A 24,769-nucleotide genomic window follows, 5' to 3' on the forward strand; every position below is an offset into this window, starting at 1 on the left:
GTCACTGAATAAAAGTGTTGTAGTTTTTAATCTTGGTATATTTTTATTGACAAATGCTACAATATAACCCAACCCTTAGTTTTCTTAATATAAAAACAAATATATAAATATATATAACAAAAATAAAATATTTGGACAGAATAAAATATCACTCAAATTTATTGTAGCAAAAATAAAATAAATAAAATTTAAAATAACTAATTTCTATTGTAGTAATAACCAACATACCAATAAATATGTGGGAAAGAATATAGGTAAAAAACAGTAGAAATTATCACTAAGGCTTAGAGGATTATACAGTCCATGGACTTAAATGGGGGCAAATTTCATCTTTATCTTCCCTAGCTTCTAACTAAAATATGGCATATATTTCCATTATTAATGTAAGAACAAACTGCATTAGGGTTCACAGTATCTGTGCCTTTGTCATAATAAAAATTGCAGATTTAAAAACACTACAGTTGCAGATATCTCAAAATATCATTATCACTCATTATTAGTTTGATGGTAATTACTATGCAGTTTTAGACCCACCACTAAATCTTATTACATAAAGTGTTAATAAGAAGCACATCTATTTCTATATAAATTTTTTTTTACAGTTTAACAAACTATATTTAAATATAGTTTATTTGTTTGGTAATCCTATGTATTTTCACTTCATTTCTTTAAAACATTATTCTGAGGATGGAGTCCAGTTCACTAAACTGCCAAGGGATACATGGGAGAAGAGAGTCAAGGACCCTGCCACAGCTCTCCTCAAAAATCCACCCCATATGCCTTCTATATTACCCACCTATAACCTCTGTATATAACATGATTTTCTCCAAAATTGGCAGCTCCCTGAGAATGACCTGCAGGTGAACAGAATCTTCCTCCTCTCCCCAGGCTCTGTGTTGCTTCTAAGGAAGCTGTACGGCAGCCTCCATTAATGGAGGGTCTATTCGCACCTCGAAATAGTCCCATTGACCAAGCAAATCCCATCTCTTAGTGCAAAGCAAGCATGCTATATTAAAGTGTTACTTTAAAGAAGCTTATTAATTATTTGGTAAATTAAACAGATTTTACATGTTTAATATAGGTGCTGTATTTCTTAAAATATACCACCTACTAATTGGATCATTTAAATTTACAAGGCAGATTGATTTTCCAAATCCAAACACAGCTTCTTAGTGCCAGTAAAAACTGGTTAATCTGTTTTGGGTGAACTAGAAAGTGCCTGTTTTTGTATATTGTCAAAATGTCATAATATCCCTGTCTCAATGTCCTTGTCATGTTTTGGTATCAAGATCACACTGGCCTTACAACATGCTTTGGAGACTGTGACTAAGTTAAGCTTCCCTAATATATGTTTGTTTTTCAATTAATTAATTTCTGCTGTTTTATTTTTTTCTTCTTTCTAGTTTTTTTACATTTAATTTGCTCTTCTCTTTCCATCATCTTAAACTGGATTCTTACATCATTAATTTTTACTGTTTCCCTATTCTAATATATGCACGTAAGTGTACACACTTGATTTCAGCACCAATTTAGCTACGTCCCAAAGTTTTGATAAGCTGTATTTTCATTATTATTCAATTCAATACATTTTCTAATTTCCATTGTGATCTCTTCTTTGACCAGTATTTATTTAAAAGGGTATTATTTAATTTTGAAACATTTGTGATTTTCCAGTTGTCTTTTTTTGCATTTTATCTCAATTCTATTGTGATTGGATAACATGCTTTGTAGAGTTTTAATCCTTTAAAATTTGTTGAGACTTGCTTTAGGGCCTTTGATGTGGTCAATTTTTGTAAATGTTCCATACGCATATGTAAAGAAAGTATATATGTAGAGATGCTGTTGTTGGGTCCAATGTTCAAAATATGTCCATTGAGTTACCACTGACCTATCAATTAAATAACAATACTATTTCATAATGATGACAATGAAGGAATATAATAACCTGGATAAGAATCTTGTCACAAAGAAAAATGAAATTATGAACTGTAGTGAAATTTGTTTTATTTTAAATCTCTTAACCTAGATTTACCATTTTCCATATATGCCAGAAAAAAAGTTTACTGTGCATTAAATGCTAGCAACAGTAGCAGAAATTAAATGTAATATATGTAAGGTTTTTTAAAAAGGAATGCTTAAACTTTCATTTTAAATAAAGAATAAATATAAGGGCTAAAAATACTTGAACTGATATGTCCTTCTGAATATTGGTTAAGTAATTTATAAACAAATTTAGTGGACGTGATGTAGAGTGGAGAATTCACAGCAGTGGTTAAATTATTGAAATGCATAAACTATGTAGGAATATTTGCATTTTTGGACATTTTGGGGGACATTTTTCAGTCCAAAATGGCCTCTGTGTGTGTGTGTGTGTGTTGCATTGAACTGACTGCTTTATGGAAAATTGACTAATCAGTGAGGCAAGTCAAGATTTCTGCTTTTTAATATTGGTCTTAAATATCATTTAAATGTGTGATATAGATTTAGACATAAACATAGTACAGATATGGATATAGATATAGATATAGACATAGATTCTTACTATCATGAACAATTCCTTTACCTCAATTTCCTTCCCTGCTTTGAAAAACCCTGAAGGCTTAAGCAGAAAATAAATAAAAAGACTTTATTTCCTTCCCTGGAGTAGATGGCATGGAATTCTCCCACATCTATGGGGACAATAGTGTGATTTTCCTCTCTGGGCTTATACCCTTCTGTTTTCTCATCCACAAGTCAGGGAACCAAGCTATTCCCAGTCCATACTAAAGATAAAACTCTACTTACCACCAGAAACTGAGGCAAATAAAATGAAATGTACCATTTGATATAATAAAGTCATCCTACAAAAAGAAAAATGTACATGTGTTTAGAACACAAAATGCAAATTTATAATTAATTTACTGATATCAGAGTTTACAAGAAATACGGAGGGAGAGGAGTAGTTAATTCAGTAGTGTTCACAGAGCTCCTATCATAAGCTGAATTGTATCTTTCCCCAACCCTAGAGCATTCCTCAGCATGGTCGTATGTGCAGTGGTCAACACTTTCATGGTTAGGAAGGACCAAGGGCTAAAAGGGAAGGGTCCTCTCACTTTCCTCCCTTCCCTCCCTCTCCTCCACCTCAGCTCACTATTAATCAGACATTTCTCGCTGCCATCATCTGACCCTCTCCCCATCCCAATTTTTCCATTTCTTTCTTCTCTTTCAATTCATTTCCTTTCTTTCCATCTTCGAAGTTTCTTTTCTAAATCTATCACAGAAGCTATAAATGATTTTTTACTAACAAAATTTTCTAATTTAAAAATTATGTTACAAATCTATTCCTAGGTTGTCTTGATCACTCATACATGTACTTATCCCCACAAAGCCCGGAACTTACAGCTCTGTGGAAAACCTGCTATGAGACAAATCAGGTCTTCTGATTTGTTCATATTGCTCTTGAAAATCTTCTTAATTTGTAAAATACTTGCTATTGAGTACAAACTATTACTCTTCTTCTGTTCTGCGTCTCCTCCCACATTGCTTATGGTTATTAACTAAAAACCTCCAAAATGTTAAACCAGACACATTTTAAAAATCAATCATTGTCTATTGTAAAAATATTTTAAAACCCCATGGTACAATAGAAAAAGGCACTTCAAGGAATAATTGCTTGAGGGAAATCTTAAATAATAATTTTTGAAATCATACCTGAATCTCCTTGTTTGCTGCAATTCTTAATAAGAATGTCTTTCTTTTTCCAAAATGGTTTTCATCCTCCTCTAAATGAGTTTTTTCAGGTAATGTTCACTTAACTTTAATATTTACTTTTACTGGTTCCCAGTGTGATGTAACATCATCTCTTTGTACAGCATGCCTGTGAAAGTCCTTAAAATCTTTGCATATCAAACACGTACCTTGGTAGAGGTGCTTGCTTTTTCAATACATTAATGTTTTTCTCCCTCATTTTACTATGCATTTAAACAAGTGACACACAGAGAAGCTTAGAGAACTTGAATTTGCCCGTGTGCCTTAGCAGTTGGTCAAAATTAGGATGCCTGCTGGCCAAAGCTGCACTTAACCACACTTTCAAATAGCAACTGTTAATCATTAATTCCAGGCTAACTTGAGTTTCACCATTTAAAAAGAAAACAAGGGAAGTCTGATGGACTTGCTGATGCTCACAATAGAGAGAAATGAAACTCAGCTGTTCGGGGGTTACAGAGTGGGTAGAAAGTAAGGGGCCAATTGTAGATGCCCTGCTCTTCTGCAATCACAGTTTCCATTTATATAGTGTTACCTCCTCAGAGGTCTAGGAAGGTAGGATTCGTTCTAATGAGCCCAGCTCTTTTTTATCCCACTTGCAAACACTGAATGCCTTTAGACTTTAAAATTCTTCTGAAAAATGGAAAAATATGCGACTTTCATAGCTTTCTTTTTTTTTAAAATAACTTTAATTAATTAATTTTTTATTTTTGGCTGTGTTGGGTCTTCGTTTCTGTGCAAGGGCTTTCTCTAGTTGTGGCAAGCGGGGGCCACTCTTCATCGCAGTGCGCAGGCCTCTCACTATCGCGGCTTCTCTTGTTGCGGAGCACAGGCTCCAGACGCGCAGGCTCAGTAGTTGTGGCTCACGGGCCTAGTTGCTCCCTGGCATGTGGGATCTTCCCAGACCAGGGCTCAAGCCCGTGTCCCCTGCATTAGCAGGCAGATTCTCAACCACTGCGCCACCAGGGAAGCCCTCTTTTTTTCTTATTTTTTATTTTTGGGCGCATTGGTTCTTCACAAGGCCTTCTCTAGTTGCGGTGAGTGGGGGCTACTCTTTGTTGTGGTGCGCATGCTTCTCATTGCGGTGGCTTCTCTTGTTGCAGACCACGAGCTCTAGGCGTGTGGGCTTCAGTAGTTGTAGCACACGGACTCAGTAGTTGCCGCATGCGGGCCGTAGAGTGCGTGAGCTTCAGTAGTTGCAGCCTGTGGGCTCAGTAGTTGTGGCGCACGGGCTTAGTTGCTCCGCGGCATGTGGGATCTTCCCGGACCAGGGATCGAACCCATGTCTCCTGCATTGGCAGGCAGATTCTTAAACACTGTGCCACCAGGGAAGTCCACATAACTTTCTTTAGATCTCAGTGCACTAAGACACCAATGGAGAGCTAAGAAGTGACTGTCTAGCTGTTGAGTGACAAGCCATCCAAAAACAGCAGGTCAGTTCCTTTTGTCCATAAGGGCACCTCCTAGTGGTAGGACTTGTTGCAGTTCATAGAGAGGAAAGCTTGTGAAATACTTTGTGGGGTTTCACTTAATTATGTTTCTGTTCAGAGCCTTCCCATGGACCTTGAAGAAGGGCTAGAAGCTCTATGGAAATCAAGATGGTGCATGTCCTCTGTTACCCAGATCTTTCATTAGTTTATTGGTCATGTAACTTAAGCAGAAACCAGACTCTTGCACTTACACTAGCTACCCGTGCTTCCCTGGCCAAGCTGCTTTCTCTCTCCAAACTTCAGGTCCTCGCTTAGAACATTAAACACTAACTAGCTCTAAGGATCTCTATGTGGTCCCCTGAAAACCTAAAAGAAATAAAAAATTTAAAAACCTTTTAAAATATGTTTGATTTAAATAAATTTTAGAGAAAGATGTTACGGTTCAGAGAAAACTTCATATTTTCCAGAGAAAAGCAAAACAAGATCTTAGCTTTATAAATGGAGTCATGATTTTAAAAAAATATTCTAAAGACAAAGAGAAGAATAAAACGACAAGTCAGTCTGCATTTCAGATCTTGCTGAAGTTATAGGTACCAGAGGAAATATTGTGCTTTGTTCAGGGACAGTACTGCTGATATGAGTGTGATCTTCCAAATCTAGAAAGTGTTGCCAGTTTACTTGGCTTATTTCAATATTTGGAGACAGAGAGAGACAATCTCATTTTATGTCTATCATAACAACGTTGCCGTTATCTGAACGGTTTCTGAAGGTGTGGAATAGCCATTGCTTGGTGGCCAAATGCCTACATAGAAAGATGACCCCAGATCAGGAACACTGGAAGGTCCTTTCAAAGCTCTTACAGGAAGGGACATACGGGGGAAATAGAACTGACTGAAGGAGACAGTAAGGAAAAGGTAAATTTGAAGCTTAGCCCCATATAGACTAGTTGGAGACTTTTTGAGAAGAAGAGAGAAGCCAGCATTTTTGTTCCCTGGGGTAGAAAGTTAAGGGGGATTTGAACTTAGAAGTCATCTTTATGCAAAATGCTAAGGAACTATTGTAACATTCTATCTGGAAGGCAGTTATTCAGATACTTTTATTTGATCTGCTACCAATGTTTTCTGGCCTATCTTGGCATAAAGAGTCCTTAGTTGCTTTCTTGAGTTTCCCATTTAAAAGTACATTCCAGGGAATTCCCTGGGGGTCCAGCGGTTAAGACTCCGAGCTTCCAATGCAGGGGGCATGGGTTTGATCCCTGGTCAGGGAACTACGATCCAATGTAGCACAGCCAAAAATAAATAAACAAAATAAAAATAAAAGCACATTCCAGCTACACAAAAAGCACGTATCTATAATGCACTGTTTTTTTGTGAAGCTTGAACATAAAATAGAAAATTTATGCCAAGAAAGCTTTTCATGGAAAACTGATATGTGAGATTATGTAAGGTCCTTATATCCCTGTATTGGTTACTCCATGAAACCCCATCTCTATCCTAAAGCCTCATTACAAAGATTATAATGATAACCCTCCAACTCTACTGAGAGAAACAGAAAGACTCTAATGAGAGATATACTTCAGTGGGAAACCAAATAATATTTTCCTAAATTTGGTCTAGCTAGTTAGTGAAATCTCTAAAGCCTTTGAAATAATATAAGGATTCCAAAATATTTTTGTCCAGTCAAATAAAAGTAGAATAAGTCTTAACTACGTAGAAACTCTTTGAGATCAAATGGACCATCTTTTCACACTGATACCAAGTATTCTAAAAATTATTTTCAACTAATGCATTGCAGTTTAGAATTCTAATGTTGACTACTTTTTTTTTTTAACTCATTTGCGTTTGTTTAAATTAATTAATTAATTAATTAATTTTTGTCTGTGTTGGGTCTTCGTTTCTGTGCGAGGGCTTTCTCTAGTTGCAGCAAGCTGGGGCCACTCTTCATCACGGTGCATGGGCCTCTCACTATCGTGGCCTCTCGTTGCGGAGCACAGGCTCCAGACGCGCAGGCTCAGTAGTTGTGGCGCACGGGCTTAGTTGCTCTGCGGCATGTGGGATCTTCCCAGACCAGGGCTCGAACCCGTGTTCCCTGCATTGGCAGGCAGATCCTCAACCACTGCGCCACCAGGGAAGCCCCCGACTACTTTTATCTTAAAGTTTTTTTTTTTTGACTTCCCTGGTGGCGCAGTGGTTAAGAATCCGCCTGCCAATGCAGGGAACACGGGTTCGAGCCCTGGTCCGGGAAGATCCCACATGCCGCAGAGCAACTAAGCCCGTGCGCCACAACTACTGAGCCTGCACTCTAGAGCCCGCGAGCCACAACTACTGAAGCCCACGTGACACAACTACTGAAGCCCTCGCGCCTAGACCCCGTGCTCCACAACAAGAGAAGCCACCACAGTGAGAAGCCCGTGCACCACAACGAAGAGTAGCCCCTGCTCGCAACAACTAGAGAAAGCCTGCACACAGCAACGAAGACCCAACGCAGCCAAAAAAATAAATAAATTAATTAAAAACTATTCAAAAAAAGCTTTTTTCTTCCCAGTGAAATAAAATGCTTTTGAACCTTAATGAAAATGGGGAATTACTGGACCCAAGAACAAGTCAGAAGTTGGGATCATGGGTAACCTAAAATCCTCTGTCTGGGACAGGGAAAGCCACACAGGTGTGCTGGTGACCCCTTCTCAGTCACAGCCACGGTCAGCTTTCTCTTGGAGTTCCTTCTTTCTTATCAAGACTTGCTTTGAAAAAAAACACAGACTCCTGTGTCCTGCAACCTCTTTCTTGCTGTCCCTGAAATATCCCCTTTTCATGACACAGTTTCAATGCTGACCTTAGATCAGGGTTTCAACCCTGCCATTACTGATATTTGGGCCAGATAATTCTATGATGTAAGGGGCTGTCCTGTGCACTGTAGGATGTTTAGCAACATCCCTGGCTTCTACCCACTAGCACCCCATTGCCCAGGTGTGGCGACCAAAAATGTCTCCAGATATTACCAAATGTCCCCTGGGTGGGAGTGTCTCCCATTGAAAAACCACTGCTTTAGATAACAATGAAAATAATGAATAATTGTTATACGTGCTCCTGTCACATTTTATCTTCTTCTTAGTGTGAGACAACATGATACGAACCTAGAAGACATAACCTGGGATATGAGTGCAAGCTTAGTCCTGGCTCTGGCCTTGCCAGTGACCTTGAACTAACCCTCTCTACTTCTTTGACTTGCCATTGCTTCATCTTGAGAATAAAGATGTACTCATTCATTGGACATTTACTGAATGCCCATTTATATGTGATGTGAATGAAAGTGGCTCACGGTTTAATGAAAGTTTTAAGTATACATTAGAGGTTTCCCAGACCTTGCTGAGGAACGAGACACATGTTGGAGCCCTTGGCTAACCTCGTGTCAGATGTGTAAGGTGCTGTACGTCCCACAGGTACATATGCTGGTGTCACAGGGCAAGAGCAGTGCCAGCTTCCAGGCGTAGCGCTGCCACCGGCCTCTCGTGGGCGGCACTGCCAGAGACCCACACATTCCAGTCTACTCTCCCTCAAGAGGGCGAAGTCACCCCAACCTCTCACCTTCTTAGCCTCTTACACACATCTCAGTCCTTTGAGGCTCTTACTGTGTGAAGGGCTTTTCTGTTCCCCCTTGTACTGAACACATGTTGGGTAATAAAGAGACCATTCCAGCACCACTGGTTCCAATTGGCAACTTTAAAATGATCATCATACCCCAAATGTGGGAGTTCCACATTTCAAAGCTTTCCTCTTTTGCCCAAAGGAGGTCATTCCCTGACCAAAAAAAGCCGAAGGGTTACCCTGCAAGCACTTGAACGTCCTATTCAAACACACTTTAGCATACTAAAAGCTAAGATAAAAGATTTTCATTGTAAACCATTTTTTTCTTTTAAAATATAAAACAACACCCACAAAGAACAAAGACCAATAGCTTTATTGCATGCAAAAGTAAAAGTCGAAGTTGTGGGGTTTTTTTGTTTTAAATCATTTCAGGGAATCCAGCCAGATATTATAAAATCTGGAGAATTTACTTGTGGAGTAAAACCTTAACTCTTCAGTTTCCTACTGTGTGATTTATAAATAACTCAGACCTCGTGGTTTTCCTTCAGCCCCCTCCATCGTTAGTCCTTTCTACCACTCAGTGTGTCTTTGAGCATAGAAGGAAAAACTCAGTCTCTTTTCGGAACTTTGCTTTTCTATTTTTCTAATTGATTTACACAATATTTTGTAAATGGTCAGTACTGTGTCAATGTCATGTCAGCTTCACGGAACTGAATCTAACTGCCTGGTATCAGTTGTGGTGCCTGGTCATTGGCAAGTTTGGAATTTGTGTTGCATAAGAATTGCTGTCATTCATTCCAGGGCTGCCTCCTGCTACCATGAATTTACCTAATACTGCTCCTTGGGTTACTGTTGCAGAACCCAATATCCACGGAATCCCAGCAGTGCAGACCCCTTGCCTTCCGCAAAGGCTGTGTGATGAGCCGATTGCAGGAGCTGCACCCAGACAGTGGCACCGCCACTGGTCTCCCCTGCACGGCCAGCCTGGAGCCCTGTGGCAATGCCTGGGGGACCAAGGTAGGAGGCCAACGTAAAAAGGGGCACTACTGTTCTTCCAGGTTCAGATAACCCACCTCTTCCTTGCAGAAGTGCATGTTACACAGGTTTCTTTGATTCCACCCGGCAGAACAAAATCCAAGCTTACCGGCTTTTCACCCCAAATGAGGCAGGCAGTAGTAGGTATGAACAATCATGCAGGTGAGGTTGAGAGAAGAATTTAGTATCTCTGAGACAGACTGAGACCCAGAGGAGATGGTGAGACTAGAATGATCCCAGGCACTGTGCTAGAAGCTGGAGTCATGTATCTTCCAGTCTGTTTCACTATCAGAAGAAAACACTTTTTAATCACACTCTTTTGCCATTTTATTTCACAACAAACAGTCGCGGAGATCCTCAGTTGTTTCCTCTCCCATTACAGCATTATTACTGACAGTTGAAAGCGTTATGCTTTGGCCCTTTTTACCCTTATGACAAGGACAGGTGGTAGACACCACTCCCCACGTTTTTGCAGACGAGGACCCCAAGGCTCAGTACTTGAATTGAACGCAGGTTGTAAAACGAATGCTCTAAGCTGGGCTCTTCCCCATCTCTATGACGCTTCTCAAGCTGGCTACTTCATCAAAGACTGACCATCGCCATCCTGTGTTTTCTCTAAAATCCAGTCCATGTACTCAGCAACTTTGGTGTAAACTCCTGGTTGTTTGCTGCGGGCACAGCCTTCACCCCAACTGGTGATGCCCACCAAATGCCATATTCCATTGTGCTTACAAACCAAGGGACCACCTGAATCACCCTATGTCACAGTGAGTGGCAAAAATAAAATGACAGAAGGTTATGACAGATGTGCCTTTAAAATTCTGTAGTCACACCACACACAAAAAATGTCTCATAGTTCTTCAGATACTCATGTGCCTCAGCTGTTGAATGGGGTGAAAGTGACTTAAGTCAATAGAGTATGATTGCATTTTCTGTTCATTCCAACAAAGAAATTTTGACGTCATCACCCAAGGTGAGATAAATGTAATGCTCTTATATTTTAGCACAATTATTGTATTACAATTGTCTTCCCTTAAATATGGCATGCTCCTGCAAAGATTGTGAGATGTATAATATATAAAAATTATATGTGTATATTCAATTTGTTAAAGACTTCTTATGAAATTTTCAGATTATTTGGTTCTGAATTATTTGGAAAACTATAGTGAAGTACTCTTGGAAAAAATATATTTTGAAATGATTTTTCTCAAGTGGCCTATTATGTGTTTTCATAATCCAGTGCATTACCTTCCAAGCATCTTTCTCTCCTTCTTTACAGCCAGTACAGATCATCTGTTTGGTTATTTTATAATCTCTGTAACTTTTCTGGCATTCTTCATTTGATACCAAAGGAACATTTGTCTTTTGTAGGGTATTTTGGATTTTCCCTATTAGGTAAAATAATGTACAACTTCAGAAGGAGGCAATACAATAAATATAGAAGTAAGACTACAGTCTTAAAACAAATGAGAATGATGACTTTTCCATTAAGGTCATTTCTTTGGATAAAAATAGTAAAGGTGAGAAGGTAGAGTTACACACACAGACAAAGAGAGAGGAGAGAGAGAAGGAGAGAGAGAGAGAGAGAGAGAGCCCTGTATTGGGCTCTGATGCAGCGTTGGGACCACCCTAGAACCTTAGGTTGACCAAAGAACTTTCATTTTCTCTGCCATCCTCTCATCTCCATAAAAATCTCTCAAATTCTCTCTTATTGCCTACAATCTGAAAGCCTAGATGCTCTTATCTTTCAGTTTTTGTTTTACATATTCAAAATGATAATTTTAAAATTAGTATTTTTATCAACAAAATGAAAAGACAACCTACAGAATGGGAAAACATATTTGCAAACATTTATCTAATAAGGGGTTAATATCCAAAATACTTAAAGAATTCACACAATTCAAAAGCCAAAAAAAGAAAAGAAACCAAATAATCTAATTGTCAAATGGGCAAAGGACTTGAATAGACATTTTTTCAAAGAAGATAATGACTGGCCAAAAGGTACATGAAAAGGTGCTCAACCTCAGTAATCATCATGGAAATGCAAATTAAAACCACAATGGGATATTACCTCACACATGTTAGAATGATAATTATCAAAAAGATATGAGATAACAAATGCCACAATGGAAGACAGTATGAAGAATCCTCAAAAAATTAAAAACAGAATGATCATATGATCCAGAAATTCCACTTCTGGGAATATATTGGAAGGAAATAACAACACTGTGTCCAAGAGCTATCTGCACCCCCATGTTTATGGCAGCATTATTTACAATAGCCAAGACATGGAAACTTAAGATGTTTCCTTTGACAGATGAAGGGATAAAGACACTGTGAGATATATATATATATATATATAAATAAAATATTCCATCATATATATAGGCACATATATATATATGTGATGGAATATTATTCACCCATGAAAAACACTGCTGTATGGTATATTTGAAAGTTGTTAAGAGAGTTGATCCTAAGAGTTCTCACCATTGGGGGAAAAAAATGTTTTTTTCTTTTTCTTTTTTTTTTTTGGTGTGTGTATCTGTATGAAATGATGGATGCCAACCAAATTTATAGCAGTGATCATTTCACAACACATATAAGTCGAAACACTATGCTGTACACTTTAAACTTATGCATGTATAAGTTTATAATTGACTGTATGTCAATTATATCTCAATAAAACTGGAAAAAGTATACATATATAATTTTTGAAAAAAACAAACCTTTGACAATAGAAGAATATTTTGTTCTTTGAGTAAATGTAAGTGAGCATTTTTCACAAAGAACAATTTATTTACAAATAGTTTAATTTCCACCAGTGTCCAGGCTCCCCTTGGACGTATTTTGGGAGTGTTCACCATAACATAATATCTTCAGATGGGCAGTTTAGGAAATTAGACCTTAACTAATTAAATCTTTTTTTATTTTTTTCAAAACAAAACCAAAAACAAACCAGACTCTTGAAGCTGGAAGAGAACTTATGGGTCACCCATACCTACCTACAACTGCATCCTCTCAAGGAGACCCTTGACAAGTTGTTCACCATTTATTTAAGACATTTTTAGTGAAAAGGAGCTGACTACCTCATGACAAGGCTCACTTCTGGATCACTGCAGGTGTTGGAATTTTTTTCTTATTTTTATCATAGTAGTATCTGCCTTATAAAACTACACAGATTAATCTAATCCTTTTCCCAATGACAGTCCTTCAAAAGCAAAAATTTAAAACAGTCATCCTGACTCTTTTTCAGGTTTAATGTCTTTAACCTGTTTCTTTAACTGTATCTTATTTTCCATGATTTCTAGATATCTCACCATTTGGGTTACTCTCCTTTGAAGTGTTCCACTTGTCCGTTGCTCTGTACAAAATGTGGAACACAGAGCTGAATACAAAGTGCAGTCACAGCCTACCCTGTCCAGATGACAGAAGGACAAGGGCTATCTTGTTCCAAAGACCATGTTCTTTTTTAAAGCTAGTTTGTTTTTCATTTGTTTCATTTACCAAAAGCACTACAGGATGTTAGTGGGAATGACAGAGTAAGGACCTCGCAAATCCTCTCCTCCATAAAAGTAACGAGCGCTGGCAGAATTGTCAAAATCAACGTTGTTTCAGAACTCTAGGAATTAACCAAAGGTTTATAAAAGTCCAGGGAGAGTTTATTCAAGAAAAACAGCCGAATCTCAATAAGAACAGCAAGTTTTGTGGGGTTTTAACTTGCCCTGTTCCCACCCCCTCTCCCCAGCTCCACAGAAGCCTTGAAAACACCCTCAGTCACGGGGAAAACCAGCAGCCTAACAGCCCCAGGAGGGGGCAGATCGGAGCTGGAGCTGCCCCAAAGCTCTGTCCCCAGAGCATTGTCATTATTTGTGTGGAAGTTCTCAGGAAAACCCCACTCCCAAGGATTGAGTTTCTTTCACCTGACTCAGAGCTTCCTCAGTGTTAACGGCGTTTTCCTTGGAAGTATTTGTCACAAAAAACAACTATGGCCATTACACAACATTGTAGCTACCTAAGGCAGCAGTCACAGCTGGGACAAACCACAAGCCAATAAAAATCTTAAAAGGAAAACCAGGGAAAGCCTGAAAATCTCTGACATAATCCTGGGCATCTAGAAGGCCATGAGCATGTATAGAGCTGACTGCGTGCATGACCAAGGCTGTGCACAAGCCCGTGAGTGATCTGAGGAAGCCCTGAGCCAGCTGACATTGATCTTTGTGAGCTCTATGTCAGCAGAAAGTGGAGATCAGGGCAAAGTTGCAAAATCCCTGCAGGGGTAGTGTAAGCATGCCCTAACTCTCACAAAAAGCCCCTTGTTCAAGGCTGGGAAACTCACTGGTTCCAGGCACTGAAGGAAACTTCTGTCCCATCATTAGCTAACTACGAAGAAAACCAAGCAGAGACATCCATGGCCATGTACAACGAAGACTAAACACTTTACACAATTATTTCAGGAAAGTCACTAAACAAACAGTAACAACAACACAAAATGGTAACAACAAAAAACTCTGAGAAAGGAGGGAATTTGATTTCCAGAGTTGTCACATGCTAGTATTTAAAAAGTCTAATTTTTTTTTTCACAAAAAATTACAAGACATGTAAAGAAACAAGGAGCTATGGCCCATACACAGAATTAAAGGTCAGTATAAACCATTGCTGAGGAAGCACAAACATTGGATTTACTATACCAAGACTTTACATCAGCTATTTTAAATATGTTCAAAGAATGAAAGAAAACCATGTCTAAAGAACTGAAGAGAAGTATGAAATCAATGTCTCGCCAAATAGAGAATATCAATAAAGAGAGAAATTATATTTAAAAAAAGAACCAAATCTGAATATTAAAAAATTAAATAATCAGTTAATTGGAAGCAATGAATCTGGAACGCACCATGGAGGAGGTGTGTTTGGGGAGGATGGGAACAGACAGGAAAAGGTGTGCATTGTTGCCAACTTCCCAGTCTTCCCAGGAGCTCCCCATTCAGGGCCTGGTACAGGGTCGGCACTTGATACTGTGTAGAAGTGACTGTTGGCTATTTGGCTTCAATAACATGCTATCATTGACATGCTAATATGCTAAATAAGGTAGAATGTCTTAGCAAAGTTTCTGGATAATTCAATTAAAATTACCTCTGTGTCTGAGACTACAGGGTTTCATTGATTCATTATGCTAGAGTCATTTCACTAGGTAACAGACACCACCAAGAAATGACCTTATAGTTTTCTCTACAATGTCACTGTACTAGTTTCCTATGGCTGCTGTAACAAATTATCCCAAATGTAGTGGCTTAAAACATCACGGATGTATTATCTCACAGTTCTGGAGATCAGCAGTCGAGAAGTCTGAAGTGGGTCTTACTGGGCTTTTTAATCAAGAGGCTGGCAGGGCTCCTTACCTTTTCCAGATTCTAGCGGCCACCTGCATTCCTTGGCTTATGGACCCTTCCTCCATCTTCAAAGCCAGAAGTGTAACCTCTTCAAATCTCTCTCTCTCTCTCTGACTCTGTCCCTTCTGGTATCTCTTTCTTTTATAAGGACGCTTGTGACTACATCGGGCCCATCCATATAAGCCAGAATAATCTCCCATCTCAAAGTCTTTAACGTAATCACATATTTAATAAGGCCTCTTTTGCCCTGTAAGGTAACATATTCACAGATTCCAGGTATTAGGATGTGGATGTCTTTGGGGGGCTCTTTTTCTGCCTACTACAATCACAGAGTGAAGTAGGAGCCATACACTTACCAATTTCCGAGTCTGCGCAGGGCTTCGGTGAGAATCCAGAATCCACGTTAGCCAGCACCTTTATACTAGTAGGTGTCCCTCGTGGACTGTACTTTAATAGGCAGTTGTTCCTGAATGTGAAAAACAGAGGTTACTTTGCTTCCTAAACTTCCAGGTACCTGCAGAAGTCCATTTCCAGTTGAAAATGATCCATGGTCAGTGGAAAATAAACAAAGCAAGACCTTGGTGATGACTGGGTTAGGGTTTTGTGTTATTCATCAAATAGACATCCCTCCGCTCTGCAGAGGGAGGGTTAAGGTGAGGATGCAGTGGGAGCCATTCTTCTACATTATTTGCTGAACCCTCATTCTGCAAGCACAAATGGAAATTTGCGGACCAAATGGAAATTACTCTTTTCAGGAAAAATGACGCCAAAATTGAGTAAATAAGAAGAGTGGTTAGATCTAAAAGCCCTGTCTGGTTTTCAGCTGGGAAAAAAAAAAAAAGGTTATGAAGAATACAATTAAATTCTAAAAACACCATGAGAAAGAACAGACACTGGGAATTTTACTCACCAGTGCCCTGCACTGAAGAAGGTTTGCGTGGTGTATGTGAAAAACTGGCAGTGAATGCTATCGGTCTACCTTGCTTGGCATTCTTCAACACTGCTCACCTTAGATACATTGAAATTGACTCCTCTTATATCAATTCCTTTATAAATGTTTTGGTGACAAGCTGTCCAAATAAAACGCATAGAGCAAATTCAATCAGTTTCCCTTCTGGAAGTAAATCATCAATTTGGGCTGGGTAGTGGTTTTTTTTTTATTTTTTATTTTATAGTGGAGCATAGTTGATTTACAATGTTGTGTTAGTTTCAGGTGTATAGCAGAGCGATTCAGTTATACATATACATATATCCATTCTTTTTCAGATTCTTTTCCCATATAGGTTATTACAGAATATTGAGTAGAGCTTCCTGTGCTGAACAGTAGGTCCTTGTTGGTTACCTATTTTATATACAGTTGTGTGTATATGTTAATCCCAAACTCCTAATTTATCCCTCCCTTCCATGTTTCCCCTTTGGTAACCATAAGTTTGTTTTCGAAGTCTGGGCTGGGTAGTTTTGAAGGATAATATTCCGTTTTTGGCAACTGCCCCATTAATTAGGGGATTTAGAATTTTTATTTCATCACTAAACTATCAAACTCTACTTGAAATAAATACATTCCAATATGTTTTAGAGCACTAGCATGGAAAACGGGTTAGTTTACTTCCCAGACTGCAAGGTCTGTGCAGCAATACAGGTAATATTTCATGCTGGAATTATCAATGAGCAGTGGAAGAGAAACAAGGCAATAATGATGGCAGGAATTTGTAAGTTGTAGAAATGGGATCTCTTTCCAATTCTGCTTTACACGAGCAAAGAAACAGGCTAAGAATTGGGATGGAATATTTAAAAATGAAAAGTTTTCTTAATGATTAGTTAAAAGCTATAAACCTACCTGTAAATGTTTTAAACTAAAATCGGTCCTGAGTTTAGAGACTTTATGTGCCTGGGAGCAATTTTTCCCTTTAATTGAAGATATCTGGGAAACGTTAGAAGGGAACATTAAATCAAGCTCTGTGAGTAGACTAAGTTGGGGGGGAAACAATAACTAGGGGTATTGAGAAAGGCACAATATTATTTTTTCTTTACGTTTTCCTTGGATATCACAGTGGAAAATAATGCCTAATTGAAGAATTTACACTAAATTGTATTAAGATATCAATTTGATCTTATAAAATAGGAAAAGTACTCCTCCTCAGGTAAACTATATATTGACTAAGCTAGGCCCCCATGTTTAGAACTAAGGGCTGATTATTACACAAACGGCAGGCACACAGTGTGTGTATGTGTGTTGACGGAGTGGTGTTACTGGGGCAGGGGGAAAGGATGAAAAATTTTAAAAACATCTGCAATTTAAATCTACAAAATTACCTGTATATGGCAAAGGTAATACAGCAATGATGCATATTCCCATCATGGTTATTTTCAGGTTCTGCCAACCCATCAGTTGAGAGAATCTTTTCAGCACTTTCCACTTTCAGATCAGTCATGTTAGAGAAATAGTCCAGTTGCCTTAAATTTATTAGGATAGGGTGGGAAATTGTTTCCCAAGTCATTAGTAGCAATCATCATCAGAATTAAAGTTTTCTGGTCTCCTAGTCCTTCCATTTTTTCTAAGGTTTCCTATTCTATTTTTACTAAGGTTTTTTCTAAGTTATTTTTAATTTTATTTATTTTATTTTTGCTACAATAAATTTGAGTGATATTTTACTCTATCCAAATATTTTATTTTTGTTATATATATTTATATATTTGTTTTTATATTAAGAAAACTAAGGGTTATATTGTAGTATTTGTCAATAAAAATATACCAAGATTAAAAACTACAACACTTTTATTCAGTGACTAAGTAATAATGACCTAAAACTCCACAGTCTGGAATATTCAATATCTCTTTCTAGAAACAGAAGAAAATTTTAATTTTATGCAATTTAGCTTTGTTTGTATTTTTAACTTACTTATGGTTTCAGTGGAAGGGGATTCAATAAATTTTCCAAGAGTCTAAAGTTCCTGTTCCTGCCTATTTATTTATTTGTTTGGTTTTTATATTTGGTTGATTTTTATTAATCATACTCAGTCATAATCAGTAATCTGTACGTAAATTATTCCCCCCAAATGCAATCTTAGCTTGGTTTCTCCCTGTCTTCTAACATGCTGTGAAAATATCGTGCCTTAAAAATAATGATGTATGATCATTTTTCAAAGCACTTTCATAACAAACATCTGCACTACATTCTCACAATAGGTCTGAAAGGGAAGCTAGAGACAGATTTCATCATATGCATCTGACATTTTTTCTTTTTTTAAGAAAGAGGGTATGTAACTGAATCTCAAGGCAGTACAGACTTGCCCAAGATCCACACAGCTAATGAATGTCCTGGGACATAACCCCAACTCTTCTGACTCCTAATCTTGTTCTCTTTTCTTATGTGCAATGTTAAATGATGTTCCTCATCTCAGTTTAACTCAAGCAATCTAGGGGTTATTAAGTAGTTATTACTTTAGTAATTAGTGCAAAGGAGGCAATATTTGCTCAGGGTCTAGACGCTTGAGTTTTTTATTTATTTATTTATTTATTTATTTTTATTTTTTAAAATTTTTATTAATTATTTATTTATTATGTTTATTTTTGGCTGTGTTGGGTCTTCGTTTCTGTGCGAGGGCTTTCTCCAGTTGCGGCGAGCGGGGGCCACTCTTCATCGCGGTGCGCGGGCCTCTCACTATCGCGGCCTCTCTTGTTGTGGAGCACAGGCTCCAGACGCGCCGGCTCAGTAATTGTGGCTCACGGGCCCAGCTGCTCCGCGGCATGTGGGATCTTCCCAGACCAGGGCTCGAACCCGTGTCCCCTGCATTGGCAGGCAGATTCTCAACCACTGCGCCACCAGGGAAGCCCAGACGCTTGAGTTTTAGATAGTTTAAGCAAATGCACGCATTTACCAAATTGAAAATACATTTTGAACTATTGCTGTTTAGAATTGTTCACAGCTCTAAAGTCCCCTGCATCCCACATATTATTAGAGTATTGTGTTACCTTTACTTTTATTGTTTCATATATTAAAGTGTTAACTTTTATATATGAATTTAGGTTTACCTTGAAAGACCCACGTCAAAGTCTGCCTTCTAAGCTTTTCCAACTCAGGTAGAACCTTCTCTGCAGTTGGTCAACAGTCCATTAACCATACATATTCCAATGACAACCTTGTCCATTCCCCAGGGCAGTAACCACACTTCAATTCTAGTAATCCCTATTTTTATATTGCCTTTCAGGGAATGGACAGCTTAGACACATGCATTTCGTTAAGCATTAAAGATTAAAATTTCCTCTGCGCTAACCCACACCTCTGGGGATTCTGACCCTGGGCCCTATTACGACACCCAACGCAGCAAGATCGATTCTCTTCCCCTCGGAGGTGTAGCTAAGATGACTAAGCCTTGGGTAAGGTTCATATTTAGAAAGAGTGGAGATCTCTCCAGGTGGAAGCTTCTGGGAACACAAGTTGCCATCTGGTCCAGTGACAATAACTTCAAAGTGACCTGTGTTTTAGACAGTTGGTGTTTTTGGCTGATTCGTAACTATCAAGCAGCCATTCTCCCCCATCCCAGTGCACAAACAAGGTTCCAAACAATGGCTGGGGCTAGCCCGGGAGTTCCCATTCTGCAACTGAGCCTTTGCGAACTGCCAGGTGACTCTGCTGATGAGAGGGGGCAACTAAAAATATGCTAACTTTGAAGTGGATCAGAAAGAAAGTTCTAATAAGTGGTCTTGCTTATCCTCCTAAGTTGGTAATAATGACCACAAGGATGATGGTGATGATGACCGCAAGGATAGGCTTGTTTGTATTATATTTTAGAGTGTATGTGAAGCACTGTTACATAAGTTGTCTCATAGCATAAAATGTTCTGTTAAATTATATCACACTGGCCCCTGTGTCCAAGGACTTTGGGCAGGTTATTCAGTCTTGTTTTAAAAAAATTTCATAATCAATATGCAGAAGAAAAACACTTTAATTTTTAAAAATTGGATGAAGTATATGAAAAGATAAATTGCAAAAGAAATACAGGCAACTAGTAAGGCTATGAAAAATGGTAAGAATCAAATACAGGCAAGTTAAAACAACTAGATGCCATGTTACTCACCAGCAAAAATTTTAAATTAACCAGTGTTGATGCACTGATTCTAGTTGAAAATAATTTAAAAAAAAAAACTAGTTCAAAGTGACTTGAGCACAAATGAAATGTACTGATACAAAAGCCATAGAGCCCATGGTGGATGTGGCTTCAGAAATAACTGGATGTGGTGCTCAGCTGATGCTCTCAAGACACAATCTAATTGTCTTCAATTGTCATGTCATCTATTCTTCCCAAGTGTTGTCTTTGCTCTCAAGCTCCACAGAGTGGCAAGATGAGGCCAGAAACTCAGGCCTCTGTATTCTCACGTAATTCAAGTCCAATCGGAAAAAAAAAAAAAATTAGAGTTTTACTTCTAGAAGTTGAAAGGCTTTGGCTCTGGTCAGGTCACTGCAGACAGCAGGATGTGTGCATTCCTCACTGGTTCAAGCCTGCGTGGGTGACCATCACATGGACCCAAACTGGGAGGCAGCAGTTCTCAGAAATAAATTAGGATATTGTTTCCAGAAAAGTGAATATATACTAGGCCACAAAAAAATAGATGGTTTTTAGAGTTGACCTAAGTGGGGTAAATGATTATTCTCTCTGCTGGTAGAAAAAGTCAACTTGGGAATAACTTTTCTGGAAGCTAATTTTATGATGTATGTCATAAAACCTTCAAAAATATGCACATCTTCATATCTGGTATTTTAATTTCCAAAAATTTATTCTACAGAAATAAACGTGTATAAGAAGTTACATACAAAAATACCATGAATAGAGAAGAATATTAAGCTCCAGAAAATGTGATATATATTTATTTGCATGAAAAGATTGCTATAAATGGGAAACATAAGTTACAAAAAACTATTTGTAATTAATAACATCTTTGTTGAGTGTGTAAATGTGTGCAGAAAAAATATCTGAAAGACTAAACAAAAGATTTTTAACAAAGGCCATTCCTGTATTATAAGACTACAGACAATAGGTAGTTTCTCATTTTCTGCTAATTTGCACCTCTAATTCTCCTAGCATGATCATAAATTTTTTTTCAAAAATAATAAAATTGAAGTGGCCATGGTTCACAGCATCTCTGGCTTCTACTTCTCAGCATTCAATGTATTTGTTTGTGGTAATGATTATGGCTCAGAGCAATTAGGAATGAGGGGGCAGATGGAGGGGAGTTTGGTTTAGGGAACAAAAGCTTCTTCCTTAAGAAATTATATTTCTTTCCAAATGTAACCCTTATCCTAGAGGTGTTTATCTTAACCATACATCTGAGAGATAAGTAAACAATCATTGTGGTGTGGTCTAAAGTCAACATAGACTCAGAAATCACCCATAATGGTGGCATCGAGGAAACTCCATTCTACAATGATTAATGAAAAACAGAGTCCAGAATCATCCCTATTTTGTGAAACTTTAATGGAATGGATAGAAAGAGAAATAAGATCAAAACCTGATGTTGAAGCTCAAACTATTCAAGTGGATGGTTTACTAAATTAAATATAAACCAGGTGCTTTCATTTCTGAAATAATTCCCCAGAGGTCTAAAAGAGTAAAAATATGTACTGAACACATATTATGATACTTGGACTGGACCCCAGACACTATAAAATTCCTAGCACTCTTGAATATTCAGATAAAGTTGATTTTTTTTTAATGTTGATAATAAAAATAGAGGGCTGACTATAGTAAGATCTGCTTTATAGAGAGTCATTTCCAAACTGAAGTTTCTTTTAACACCTACCCAGACATTCCACCTCTGGGCTCCTCCCTCTGGTGTATATAAGGCGATACATCTAAGTGGTAGTTGGTGCTGAACCTTAATGTGCCCTGAGGGGTGGATGTCTTGCTTAATTACTGTCCCATTCACCCTTAACTTTAGGTCTTATAGATAATCCACTCACCACAGGAAACTGTAGCAAACAAGCAAATGAAGTAAGCTGCTTGTCTGAATGAAATCATCCTAAAAGAGAAGGCAACACACGCATAACTCTACTGGTTGTAGATCATATTCAACATGAACCTTAATTTAAGCTGATACAGATTTTCTTGCAAATGTCTGAATAGCAAATCTAAGCACCCAATTACCAGTATAGAAAGCAAGGGTTTTCTGTACATTTTGTACCCAAGGACTTGGCACAGGATACAAATTGAGACCTCTAGACTACTGTTGTGTTTATTGTTCATTTGGCACCTATGTTCTTAGTAATATGGAAAGGGAATTGGTAGAAGGAAATTAAACACTTGTGAAGCCTCTTGATTTGAACAAAAAGAAAATTATTGTAAACCACAGCAATAGTATTGGTCCAGAATCCCTAAGGAAAGATATTCAAAATCTTCAAGCCCGTTTTAAATTTTTAAATCATTCAATATTCTCTTTGATTTAAAAATATCTTCCATTTAAATATTTCCACATATAAGAATATTAATTCCTTCTACATTCTCTAGATACACAGGGAATTAGAACATCAACTAGTAGTTTCTTCATAAAGTAAAAACAATGCTTAATGAAAAAAAGAAAAACTATTTGGAAGCAATCAGAATAACAAATTCTCTACCTGAAAGCACAATTGCTTCGTAGTTCTGGAGGTGAGGGTGTCTCTCGCCACTTAAAAATGGCCAGTCTTTGAGCTTTCCCTATGGGGCTCTAGGCAGGCAGTATTTGCTTGGCTCCGATATTGACTTTGGTTTTCTGCCAACAGTTTCAACTTTTCGTCCTGTCAACATATTCTATGAATGTCCCATTCCTGTGTTCAGCTATTAAATACATTAACTATTTCATAGTAAGACCACAGAATTCATGTAGAGGCTTCCATTTTTTAAAAGATCCATAACATTCCTAGTTATTTGGGGTCATAATAAATCTTAACTAGACTTTTCCAATATAATAACCTGGATACACAACTGAATAAGGGGTGGGAATGGATAGATCATCCTGGAAGGCACGAAGACCCTTTTGGCAAATGGTATCCATGCCTTCCTATATCCTAGTGAAGGAATCCTGTAACACTGAAGTTTTAAGGATGGAAGGGAATTGGTCAATTTTTAGGTCTTCCTCCCATCCAGTTCAGGAAATAAGACATAGCAGGGATTGACAAACGACTGTTCACAGACTATTTTTGTAAATAAAGTTTTATTGGAACACAGTCATGCTCATTCATTCCTGTCTTATCCATGGTTGCTTTCACCCTACAGGGTTAAGTAGTTGTGACAGAAACAGTACGGCCTGCAAAGCTGAAAAGACTTACTATCTGCCCCTTGTCAGACAAAGTTAGCACTCCTAGCATAGAGTTTAGACTCCTCTGTCAGGACACCTAGACCTGAAAGAAACATACTGGTTTTCCTAGGAGCCTGTTCCTGTTCAGGGAATTCTATTTTATTTTTATTTTTAAGAAAAAGTCTCCCTATATACTGAAATATACCTCCTTGCCACTTCTATCCATCATTCCTAGATTAACCTACTAGATCCATACAAAATGATTTATTCTCTTTTTTGTGCTTTTGAAAATAGTTAAAGACTATATTCCCTTGCCCACTAAATCTCCTTTGTTTTCTAACTATTCTTCAAAAATGCAATACATCTTTCTGGCTAGTAAATTAGATTTTTAGGAAGTTAGTTCTTAAATAAATATTTAATGCATGTTACTGCAATGCAGAACAGCAGAACAGTGTTTATTAAAAATGTAGGATAATGTTGCCAATAAAATATTTTCTGGCTGTAATGAAGTAGCATATTTCAAATATTCATGCTGTACCGCCATTTAAATTCAGGGTATCAACTGGTACACCAGCAAACGACAAAAGGGAATCCTCTGGCTTGTGCAATATTAAAGAATTTAAATTGGAGATTTCATCTGCTACTGGCCTCATCAGGAAATAAAGGTGACTGGGAGAAAAACTACCCTGTCTCCAAATCACAGCGGAAACCCTTGGAGGTTGTTTCCCTAAAAGGTGCAATTACCAATTTTAACCTATTTAAATATACTTCTGTGTTTCTTTTGAATTTTTCTTACAGTGGAACATATGTTCTCATAATACATTAAAACTAAAATTTTCTTTGTAGATTCAGAAGAACCAAATCAGAATGAAGTTGGAAAGAGGCAGTGGTAGGCAGAATTCTGAAATGTCTCCCAAGATTTCCCACTCAGATCCCAGGGACTGAAGAAGCTGGGGGTACCCTGTCTGTCCATCATTATGCTATGTTACAGGACAAAAGCAATTCTGCAGATGTAATTAAGGTTACTAAGCAGTCAACTTTGAGCTAATCAAAATGGGGCTTATCTGGGTGTGCCTAATCTCATCACATGATCCCTTAAAAACAGAGTTTCCTTCTGCTGTTAGTATAAAAGAAGTTCTAGAGACTCAAAGTGTGAGAGCGACTGGGCAGGAGGGAGACTCTCCATTGCTTCCTCTAGAACCACATGTTTACAGCGGGTGTGGTTTGGGGAAGCAAAAGGATGAGGAGAACAGAAGGTGGGGATATCCCAGGATAATTCCAAAAATAAAGAAGGTGCTGTTCCTAGAAAAAGGG

The 24,769-nt window shown here is 38.0% G+C and overlaps 2 protein-coding genes across 6 annotated transcripts in view; one reads left to right on the top strand and one right to left on the bottom strand.

Moving 5' to 3' along the window:
* LOC309651629 (coagulation factor XI) overlaps nucleotides 1–24,003 on the bottom strand; it is a 40,685-nt gene extending 16,682 nt beyond the window's left edge. For 2 of the 5 annotated variants that reach the window (XM_082444505.1, XM_082444504.1), the window contains exons 1-2: nucleotides 3,691–6,127; nucleotides 2,785–2,840 (exon numbers count right to left, since the gene is read on the bottom strand). In XM_082444505.1, coding sequence (XP_082300631.1) covers nucleotides 2,785–2,839 — 55 coding nt within the window. In that variant the 5' untranslated portion in view covers nucleotide 2,840; nucleotides 3,691–6,127. Of the gene's footprint in view, nucleotides 1–2,784; nucleotides 2,841–3,690; nucleotides 6,128–16,093; nucleotides 16,116–22,142; nucleotides 22,202–22,796 lie in introns of those variants that run through there. The other 3 variants (XM_082444503.1, XM_082444506.1, XM_082444507.1) reach the window with 3 other exon arrangements.
* LOC309651646 (uncharacterized protein) overlaps nucleotides 1–24,769 on the top strand; it is a 105,623-nt gene that overhangs the window by 55,550 nt on the left and 25,304 nt on the right. The window lies entirely within an intron of this gene.

Source organism: Balaenoptera physalus (assembly GCF_965194825.1).
Source record: "Balaenoptera physalus genome assembly, chromosome: 21".
Lineage (NCBI taxonomy): Eukaryota > Metazoa > Chordata > Mammalia > Artiodactyla > Balaenopteridae > Balaenoptera > Balaenoptera physalus.